Source organism: Perissodus microlepis, chromosome 6, assembly GCF_051167445.1.
Source record: "Perissodus microlepis isolate ML-2025 ecotype Zambia chromosome 6, ASM5116744v1, whole genome shotgun sequence".
NCBI classification, from domain to species: Eukaryota; Metazoa; Chordata; class Actinopteri; order Cichliformes; family Cichlidae; genus Perissodus; species Perissodus microlepis.
In genome coordinates, this window is record NC_140466.1 from 31,488,957 (window position 1) to 31,499,860 (window position 10,904).

General features: G+C 42.6%; 1 protein-coding gene across 1 annotated transcript; it reads left to right on the top strand.

Moving 5' to 3' along the window:
* Positions 1 to 2,588: 2,588 nt before the first annotated feature.
* Positions 2,589 to 10,420, top strand: cbx6a (chromobox homolog 6a). The gene is made up of 5 exons (XM_084931995.1): positions 2,589 to 2,872; positions 3,924 to 3,967; positions 4,102 to 4,167; positions 4,913 to 4,979; positions 5,974 to 10,420. Exons 1-5 carry the CDS (start codon positions 2,804 to 2,806, stop codon positions 7,255 to 7,257), a joined length of 1,530 nt encoding a protein of 509 aa, XP_084788121.1. The 5' UTR covers positions 2,589 to 2,803; the 3' UTR covers positions 7,258 to 10,420.
* The last annotated feature ends 484 nt before the right edge of the window (positions 10,421 to 10,904 follow it).

Sequence of the window (10,904 nt, forward strand, 5' to 3'; positions counted from 1 at the left end):
ACAAATTTGCTCATCCCACAGAGGTCTGATACCACTCTATAGGTTTTACTGTGTTAATGTAAATGTGAAGCTCAGCTAACTTCTGTGGTTTGCAAGGAAAGGTTTTGTTAGAATCAATCGCTCCTCCGTTTGTCCGTTTTGTTCCAACGTGAGAAGTTCTGTTTTGTATTCAGTGTACAGTTTTTATGTTTTTTTTCTTTTTTGTTAACTGTATCCACAATTGGTCAATAAAAATATTTTGAGTAAAAAATTTTGTTTCCATTTTGTTCATTTTTCTCAACAAGGCTCCCTTAAGGGCGAGACAACAGACTGATGTAAAGGAAAGTTTAGCTTGAATATAAGCTACCAAATAACAGTCATGTGGTATAAAACTGTTATTATTATTATCATTATTATGCAGTTTTAGTTGTCAGCAAGTCCTTGGTTCAAACGCTATTGTAAAACATACCCCACAAGAAGCTTAAGAGTACCATGACTGTGTCATAAAATGTGAACCGCTCTTTGGCTTTGAGTAAGCTTCAAAACAGCATGTTTATCACACCAGTGACCTGTTCTTATTGTTTGTTTTTCCTTCCAGAAAAACCTGACATTCACACCAGCCTCCAGCATATATCGCCTTTGTTTTTGAATCCTCGTGACATTTTGGCTTTTGCCATCTTTGTTTTGTTTTTTTTTTGTTTTTTTTCTATGAGAGACCTGATCATGTTTGAAGAAGAGTTTAGAGCTTTTCGACACTTACACTTAAACCGTGCTTATAACAGGGTGTACTTATCAGACGAGTTAAACTGAAAGCCCTGAGTCTTTCAGTACAATAACAAGCTGAATGAATTGTGACAAAGTCAGCTTTGTCCCTCCCTTAACAACACTCCTTAAATTACGCAATACTTAAAGCATGAACGCAAACCAGTCACATATACATTGCACAAAAAACCAACAAAAAAACCCCCCAAAAGTTAAGGGAGCATGTGATTATCACATTATAACAGCAACAGCAACGGGGATATCAGTCAATCCTCTCAGGAATAACAAGTCATTGAGAGACAGCAACAAGGGTGTGGGAATGGTTTTACAGGTGGGCATAGATCATTGCCCTCTCCTTATCTTTCCTGACTGATCTTTCTCTAGTTTTGTTTTTTGTTAGTTTTGTTTTTTGTTAGTGTCCTTGTTACTGCTGGTAGAACAACAGCACATTCAGGTGCATTGCGCAGCTCCTGTTTTAGGATGGCCTATCTATATGTGCCACTACAAGAAGGTTTGCTGGGTCTCCATAGTCTTAATAGTGTAGATGAGATCCCATTAGGCATGAGGAGAGCTGGATCAACCCACCAACGACACGGGTGTCTGCTCCTTTGCACAAGGAGGAACAGGAAGAGTACTGCAAGAGTCTCCAGTGGGACACTCATGCATGTTTCCAAACTGTCAGATTTAGATTCCTTGAGTGTCTCACAAGGTCACAACATCCTTTAGTTTTGACCTTCTGGTTCTATATAAGCAGAGTTCAACAGATGGGTTGAGTCCCCTTATATTGTGCTCATTTACAAAGACTCATTCAGACTGATGGCAACATGTTGGCAATCTGTTTGCATTTATAACTTTGACAACAATCATTTGCAAGACTTCAGCAATCCCTCTTAGAGAGATTACAGTCAGTCCAAGTCAGACTGCACTGTTTGCAGAGAGGTCGCCACCTATCAGGTGACCTGTGCAATCTTCTTGTGATCGAAGGTGGCCGTGAAAGTGGAAACTTGTCAAGCTATGGGCAACCAGGTAATCACCACAAGTTGCAATCAGTGCAGAATAGAAAATACAGAATACAAAACAATATAATAAAATCACCAATCATACAGTCTTTTTTTGTGTAGATGCAAGAAAGTTGCTATTCTGTTTTTACTTATGTGACTGAGCCATTAGTTTGCACTGAATTAGGATGAAGCTTTATCAAGCTAAGTGTGTCCAGTGTTGGATGAGTTTTCGGTTAAGCCCATTTAATGTGAGTTTTCTCAGCTAATGCTGGATGGATGATGTTGGATGATATGAGCACTCTTGTTCCTAGCATTCAGCAATTTTTAAGTGATTTAATAAAATATCAGTATGTTCTCAGCCTGTATCAATACCATCCTGCCATGCAAAATATTGCCATACTATGCTGTATCGATCCCCCACCCCCCTATTACTAATAATTGTTTCATAAATGGCTTCTTGCCTTAAACCAGATGGAATTTTTTAACTTGGAGGACTAATGTTTTGCATTCAAACCGATTAAAATAATTAAATAAATAAATGCACGTTTAACAAAGTAATGTAAAGAAAATTTGTCAATTTCATGGCATAGAAGGGCATTTTCAATTTTCGTGACTTAGTGGGACGCTTGAAAAGAGCCATTGATTAAATTGCCCCCTGGTTCAAATGTGTGACTGAATACTTGAATAAGGCAAATATTATTAAACCAGTTAACATTATGAAATATAAATATAAATGCAATATAAAATTCCGATGACCTTCGGTGTTAAAACATTTGTATTAAGTCTAATTAGGTCTGTAATAATTTAATTAACGTTAATAACCTTCTAAACGCGGCGGGTTTTCGTGTCTTTTGACGCTGATGTTTAAAGCTCGGAGCCGCGCGGGCTTTTTTTCTCCTCGGGTTGCCGGCGACCAGATAGGTCGCACTGCCGCCGCTGCTGCTGTGCTGTCTCCGTGTGTGTGCAGCCCTTCACACGGTTTGGTCGATCCGTGCAGACAGCGGAGCTTGTCGTCTGGAGAGACGGACACCGAGACAGGTAGCTCAGTTCGGGTATGAAACATGGAGCTCTCGGCGGCGGGAGATCGCATTTTCGCCGCGGAAGCCATACTTAAACGCCGCGTCCGTAAGGTGAGCTACAGCCGCCACTGTCCCGCGTGTTTTGACTACGTGCAGATGTTCCCCGTCGGCAGCGCGGCACTGCTTTAGTCCATAGGCTCAGGGCTGTCATCTTACGCCTATGTAATACTGCAGAGGCCTTCATGCGTTTGCTTTTACTTTGCTAGTCCGAGCTAGATCAGAGCAGCGAGGCTTATGACTCGTGGCGCGGACATTGAGGCAGCGACAGGGCAATAAAAACAACAACACAAAGAACGGGGTGGCTGCAAAGACACGCTAGCCCCGCTGATGGTATTGTGGACCGTGCTGTGAAACGGAGAGGCCTGGTTTGCTTGCCAGCTAATGGTAGCTAAAGCTATACGGTCACAGTCAGCGGTTCATAGCCCAGTTTATGTGTAGCAGCCACATTAACGACAGCTTGACTTTGTTACTTTCTCGTGCGAGTTATGAAGGTGGTTGCAGAAGCACAAGTTCTCATACGCCGGTGATGGGAAAGGAGTCTTCAACCGTAGCTGATTAAGGACTTTTGAGAGTTTCCAATGTGTTTTCAGTATTTGCATGTAAGAGACTCTGTCCATTATGGCATGTTGCCTTCTGAAGTTGCCGGTATACACAGTTAACCAGCAAGGCCCACCGTGCCTCCAATGGCTTCAGAAGTCCCTGCTTGGAGTTTTTAGCGTATCCTTCTTGCTGTAAAACACTTGCAACACACGAACAAACGTAGATTTCACATAAACGATACCTAAACGTTAAATGTATTTGATCTTATTATAAAACATAGGAAGATTTAACCCTAGCGGAGACGTGAAAGAAATGAAGTCATCTTCTGTAACTTGGACTGAAATGTGCTAAAGTGCATTCAGTTGCATTGCAGATTTGGTGTTGCTGTGCATTAACAGCATGTGGAGTTTTGTTTCCATGTTGGTGTAAAGGCAAGAATATCCCATTTGTAATTAAAAGACTCAAAACCTGTGTTTGAATGTTGTTGTTTTTTTTCCTTTTTAAAAAATCTATTCTCATATGAACTGTTTTAGTAATTCTAACATTTGTCTTCTTCTTTCAGGGAAGGCTCGAATACCTGGTGAAATGGAAAGGATGGGCAATGAAGTGAGTGCCTTGAATCCACAATGTTAATGTGACACAAGCATTGGTTCGATTCAGCTGAAAAATGCACATCAGCTGTGCTTTGGAGCAAAAATGAATGCATGCGTTTTTCTTCATGTTGCTGCATTTGTGTTCAGGCACAGCACTTGGGAGCCGGAGGAGAACATCCTGGATGACAGGCTGATTTTGGGGTTTGAGCAAAAGTGAGTGTAGCTGCTTCATGAGGAGCCCTGCGTGTGCTTTGAGTAATCAGTCTTGATTTTTATTTATGTATTTATTTTTTCTCTCTTGCTTGTTTTTATATTTTGGCTCCTATCTTGAAAAGTGTAAAGCATGTCTGCTCAGTCCCCCTGCCCCCATTTACCTTTTTATCATGTGTTATTGTTTTAAATTACTTCCAGTGTCTCTTCCTCTAAGTGCTTGTGTTTACTCATACTTTCATCCCCCCGCATCCCCCTTTCGTGTCTTTACATTCCTTCTCTTTGCTGCCTAATGGAAAAAAAAAATCTGCACCGAACTTATTTTTGTCTGTTGCCAAGCTCTTTGAAATGCTTGTGCTGCTCATGGAAATGTTTAGAGTAAAGTTCAAGTATCAGAAAACTTTTAATGGGAGGCAGGGGATACAACAAATGACTGAAACGGTGTTTTCGCTACATGTCATTCCTCTCTTCGCTGGCTCTTACATTTCCTGTCCTTCTTCAACATTATCCCTGATGAAAATAAGAGCAAAGAATAAGATTTTTTTTTTTTTTTTTTTTTTTTTTTAAAGGAAACCTAACTGTGTTCTGACATGGCTGCAGAGATGCTCTTTTTGCCCACGCTCACCCACAGCTTTCATGTCTGTCATCTCCTTTGAGTCATTCTATTTGCTCTCGTTCTTTTTGTTGTGTGTGTCTTTTCATTTGTGGTCAATGCCATTCTAACTGTCACTACTTTTTTCTTTTTTAGAGAGCGGGAAAGAGAGTTGCACGGGCCAAAGAAAAGGGGACCAAAACCCAAGAACCTTGTAATGAAGGTACCGTTTATGGAGTTTTTTATTTATTTGTTTTTTATGCTCCTCCACAGGGAGGAGCTGCTGCATCTGAAATCATATTTAAAATTTTGACGAGTGGACTGGAAACTATGACTAGTTTGCATGAATTAAATTTGCAGCTTTGTTGAAATCTGTACCTTTGTTCAGTTTGCATCACCCTGCAGGAAAGTGGAACATTCTGTTTGTGGTTTCTGCTGTTAAAGCTGAGAAAAAGGTCAACCTACTTGAACCTCAAACGGTGTCTGAAGTTTATTTAAATCTTCATACAGTGCATGCTTTGTCTTTGGAAAATGACATGAAAAGAAGCGTGAGCGGCAGGGACACGTTTGTCCTGTGCTACATTTCACCTGAGGCACATACTGCAGCAACCTTTGGTCACAGAAAAAACGCTTTCAGAAAGCCATGTGAAGGGGGGGGGTCATTTATATCAACAACAATAAATGGAGTTACAAAGGAGACACGTCTGACTGAAGTTACATTCAGCACGGCTAAACGTTGTGATGTTGGGTGCATTAACTTCTCTTTGTAACTGCTGATTTAGTTAATTTTAATTCTTTTGATCTCAAATTAACTTTAGTCTAATATAAGCTAAATTAGCTGGAAAGTGTGCACTTTTGAGGCATTAGTTACAACGCTGTCATCCAAGAAGCATTTTAATGGCTGATATAAATCATTGTGACTCTACTGTTGCCAAAAAAAACTAACTTGAGTGCGTGCCCATGGTTACATAGTCTCAGCTCCACCCTCCAGAATTGTAGCCAGAATGAGCTGGAGGAGATCTGGTTCACACACTGCTGAAGAGCAGAGCAAGAGCTACCATGGTTAGCTGCACGCCGAGGTGCTGGAGTTGAGCCAGATGTTTTAGCCAAATGTTTCAAAGTGGCTGCTGTTGCTGTGTATCACTCAGTAAACGTGTTTAGAGGTTCAAAAAGCTCACTCTACAAAAATGGTTTCTTAAATGTGCTTTGTCTCGCAGGCTCGCGGTCAGAAAGGAGAGAACGGCAGCCGAGCCTCAAACACCCGCCAGACCACTTTGCGTCCTACTTCGTCCACTTCTAACCGGGCAGCTTCCTCCTCCTCCTCTGCCTCAGCGCATCTTTTACCGTCGTCCTCCAGCTCGGCTGTCGCACCTTCCCCTAAACTTAACTCCCTTGCGGCCACACACAAACTGAAGAAAGACATTCACCGCTGCCACCGGATGTCCCGGCGTCCTCTGCCTCGCACAGACCCCATGGCTACCACCTTCTCCAACCCTGGTGGCTTCCCGTCCCGCATGCACGTTTCTCCCTTCTCTGAAACCGTCCGCATCCTTAACCGTAGGGTGAAACCCCGGGAAGTCAAGAGAGGCCGAATCATTCTCAATCTGAAGGTCATCGACAAAGCGGGCCGGGGTGGCACAGCGGCCGGGGGTCGGAATATTTCAGCAGGACGTCAGAACATCCCATCCCGCAATCGCATCATTGGGAAGAAGAGGGAAGCCCCATATAGACCTTTCCAGCCTCCTCTGAAGATGCTGGGGTTCCCGATGTACGGGAAGCCATTCGGGCTGCAGTGCGGAGGACCTGTGCCTTTTCACTCCCACCCAGGCTCATGCTCCAGCACAGGAGCTAGGGAAAGCCGCACCAGCCCTTCTCAGTTCCAAGCACCTCCTTCTCCTTCCAGCTCCAGTGGGTCTGAAGGAAAATCTCCCACCAATGCTACAGCTGCCCAGTCTCAGCCTTCCACTGGGGCCTCGCCGTCTAGCAAGGATCCCAAGTCCAGCAAACCTCACGCAGACACTCAGAAGAGCCAGAGCACCAAGTCCTCCACTCCTGCCGCGTCCTCAGATGCAAACCAGGCTGCATCATCATCATCCCCCTTCCTCCCCTCCTCTCCCTCTTCCTCCCTGGAAGACGAAGAGGACGAGGGCGCCCCGGACCGTACGGTGCCCTCAGAGGAAGGCAGGAAAAATCCTCGCCAGTGCAGGGCTAAACACCAGTTGCCCATCGCGCTTCCCCCTGCCGCTCCCGGGGACCAAACCTCTGCCCCCGCCGAACCTCAAAGGGTGCCCGCTGAGGGAGACCCCGACTGGCACCCTGAAATGGCTCCGAGCTGCAAGGATGTAGTGGTCACAGATGTGACCACCAACCTCGTCACCGTCACCATAAAAGAGTTCCCATCCCCTGCCTCCTGCCCCGCTTCACCTTCTGCTAGCCCCGAAAATGCCTCGTCCCCCCCTCCCACCGCCGCCTCCGACGACCCCTCCCCAGCGAAGCCATAGGAGGACGGACATTATGAAGTCAAATGCCATTGAAGAAAGGAAAAAAAAGTGTCATGTCACTTCAACTCTCTTCTACCTTTACCTTGAAGGGTATGTCCATATTTGTGTAATGAAATATAACCTAACACCGCCCTGTCATTGAATAGTTTAAAAAAATTGACATATTTTTTTTAGAAGAATTATATAAATTTGAGATGGGGCAGCTAATATGCCCTTCTTGGCATTTCAGTTGCCATATTTTGTCCACTTGCACAACACTGACTGTTTGGCTTGGATGGAAATGGTGGTAATTCTTTCACTTGCTTCATGCTGAGTTTATCTTGTTTGGTACAATGTAACATTGTCCTGAAAGTGGAACCGTCGCCCGTTTAGTGTGCAGGTTGAACTTTTAGAAGGCATACTTGGCCTGTGTGGAAGAAACTTAATATTTAGATGCAAGCTCTGCTCTGGAGGCTGTTGTCAGCAGCCTGCAGGTGTCCTGACCTGTTAGTCTCGTTGGAAGTTCAACTCAGTGAACTTAACACAGCTGGATTTGGATATTGCATCAATGCAATAGCGAGGTAAATGCACTTGACTGCATCATTTAAAAACCAACCTATTCTGTGTGGTTTATCAGTTTTTCCAAAGCCTTCTCCTCTTGCTCTCTTGAATGCACATGCATATACATATAAGTATTTATATGCACGCACAACCATAAAGGCTGATAAAGAATATGAAATTCAGTAATTTTTTTAAGTTATTGCTGCCATTTGCAGTCTCTTACGTATTTGCCTTGTTTTTCACTCTGATCTCGCCACCTACTTCGACTCCATAACGTCCACCAAGACCCTAAACTGGTCTGCAGTGAATTTGAACAGTTTCTCTGTATGCCGTAATCGCTAAAATTAACTTCTTAAACTGTCCAGGTCTAGAAGGTCCATGAGCTGAACACAGTTCAGACTGAAGCCGTCGACAAAATGCAGCTAAAAATAGAAGTTGACTCGGCGGCAGGTGTTTCAAATCTGTGGAACATGAATCCAGGCAGCTGTGGCTTGTACAATGTAGCGACTGTTAAGTTTTGTCTATTTATCTTCCACTTTTGACTGGTTAAAAGCTGTTTCCCATGCTTTTCGTCCTGTGGATGTTGCCAGTTTGTCCTTTTATGCTTCGTAACTGTTCTTTATTAGTATGTGCTCTGGTAGTAACGTCAATAGAAGTGCTTTATTCTTGCTACCCGTAGGGCATGCGTGTGTCTTTCCACTGATGCAGAGCCGGTGCGAAGCCACTTCCAACTTGGGTGCCTTACGACGAAAAGCCTACATTTCCACAGATTCATAACAGAACATTACATGGGGTTATGTAGCAAAGGCTGGGGTGATTTACATGGGATGGAGAATCTGTATTTGGTGAATTTCTTGAGAGACAACGGTGGTTACAACTTTTGGCGCAGTCTGTTTTGTGAAGCTGCTGAATGTTGGCTGTTTGGAGCTGTTTTGGATATTTTCTTGTAGTGGAAATGCATGAAACTGGTTCTACAGGGGGCACCTGCACTACTGTAGTGGAAAAGGGTTCATCTAGGCCTATATCCATCAGACTAGTCATCATGATGAGAAGTAAGACAACTTTGCCTCTTGCTCCTGTTGTACCAAGATTTGTTTTGCTATAACTGAGGCCCAACATGTCTTTTAAGTCCTGGCTTTAGACTTAGTTGAGCTTATTGTCAGCTTAATGTAAACAGTGCTCTTGGACACATGTAGAGGAACAGTGAGGACCAAGGATACCTCGATGTTCCAGTCTAAACAGGACACTGCGTTTTTACTTCCTAAATGAAGCGCCGTTTTGTCTGTTTCCTGTCTTGTTGCTTTTACCCGTTTATGAAGGATAAAACCTTTGGGCCGCTGTTTAATAACTGGAGAGGATGCTGGCACAGTTGTCTTCCCCTTTTCAGACACATCAGACAGGCTGTCTTTCAGTAGGATCACAGTACAGTTGGTGTGTCGGGGAGCTGGATGGTTAGAAAAGCTGCTTGATCTCTAACGGTTTGATCCAGCGCCCTTGTGTTCTTGGCTGCAAACCTTTTGCCGTGTACGTTAACCGGAGGTTGTTTCCAGCTAAATCCCTCAAGCTCGAAATTGATCAAAGTTTCTGACCTTACCTTCAAACGCGTCAGCCGTACTTTAAAGAAACCTTTACAGACCCCTTTATACACAGACTCTTTTTTCCTCCTGCTCTTTCTAGGCCTTCCCAGACTCTTCGGCTCTCAACTCCGCTCTATCTACGGTATGTGTTAGAATATATTAAAAGCTTCCGCATGCGTTGCCTTAGAGCTCACCGTCGGCTGCACTCGAGGCAACTGTAACCTCATCACACTTGGCTCTTATCAAAGAGAACGGCTGAAAACGTCATTAAATCTCGACTTTAGCTCGGTGACTTTAAGGGTCGCAGACTGTAATAAGTTTTTAAGTTTTCTGTCGTCTTCTTATCCAGAAGTTGCGAGTACCGCTTTTTCCGTGTCTTTTAACAGGCGAAGGCGACGTTCCTGTCATATACTGAATGGTTCTAGTTGTTGTCAGTGCTGTTTCAGTACTCTCTCTCATAGGTTACACTTGGAAGGATTTATTCCAAAATGACACATCCATTAATATGAAGAAAAGGAGAAAAACGGTCTGTAGTTCAAATTTGAATCGATGTCTGTTAATAATGACACTACTTAAATCCTTTTTTGACACAGTAAAAACAGAGTGGTCCTATTTTTTTCTAGAATTATTTTCTTCTCAAATGGATATATTGTAATTTGGAATAGATTTTTTCATCTACTCTATAATATGTTTAAGTGGTGGATAGAAGTGACTCTTGCAGTTGGTAGATTTGTAAGGTATTAGACTGCTAAGTGATGTTTTTTAATTTTGTTTTAAATTTTTTGCTTATTCTTTGTCATACGGAGTAGCACAACTCGATTTAGTGGCCTCTCTTTCAACCAAATAGGGCTCTTGATTTTTATAATTTCCGATTTTTAAAGCTTTTTTTTCCCCCCTTTTAAATAGTTTTCTATGTGATCTAAGTGCTAGATTCATGTTGGCACTAATTAGAAGAAAAAGAAGGATCCTTGTTTAAACGTATGAAATGTGATGCTTAACGAAATGGAAACGAGCATTATTTTGTTGTTTGTACTGTAATTAAGTACTTTTTTTGAAATATGCATAACATTGTCAATGTGATGATGTTTATTTGAATGCCATTTTCTTTTGGCTTTTTTAGTAGTCTAAGATGGGTTTGATCAGAAGGACTCTCACTGATTTTTACATGTCAAGACTGCAGTTTTGTCTGGTTTTATGCTAATATGAATTATGTACATTGTATTGATGCTAAAGAGGAGGAGTTGGAGGCTGACATTGTAATGTATCTGAACTTCAGAAGCATGTTTTACAAACCCTTATTGTACAGATTATGTATTCAGTGTCACGTTACCTGTTACTGTTGTTGCTTTCTGTGTGTTTCTCGTACAAAGCTTTTAATTAAAAGCTCTCTAAAAAAACTTTCTTTCGGCTGTTGTCATATTTTAGTGTGATTTAACATAAGAGGCAGACTGTAGAATTAACAGCTGTAGCTTTTCATTTTACTTGGTGCCCGAAGTGGTGCTGACAGCAGAGCTACAGTTAGGCTCATCA

What these genes read in the sequence shown, in the direction of transcription:
- cbx6a (XM_084931995.1), top strand. Translation starts at nt 2,804, where the DNA reads ATGGAGCTCTCGGCGGCGGGAGATCGCATTTTCGCCGCGGAAGCCATA. An exon ending in TTAAACGCCGCGTCCGTAAG is followed by an intron (nt 2,873 to 3,923) that starts GTGAGCTACAGC and finishes TTCTTCTTTCAG; the next exon opens with GGAAGGCTCGAATACCTGGT. An exon ending in CCAAGAACCTTGTAATGAAG is followed by an intron (nt 4,980 to 5,973) that starts GTACCGTTTATG and finishes TTTGTCTCGCAG; the next exon opens with GCTCGCGGTCAGAAAGGAGA.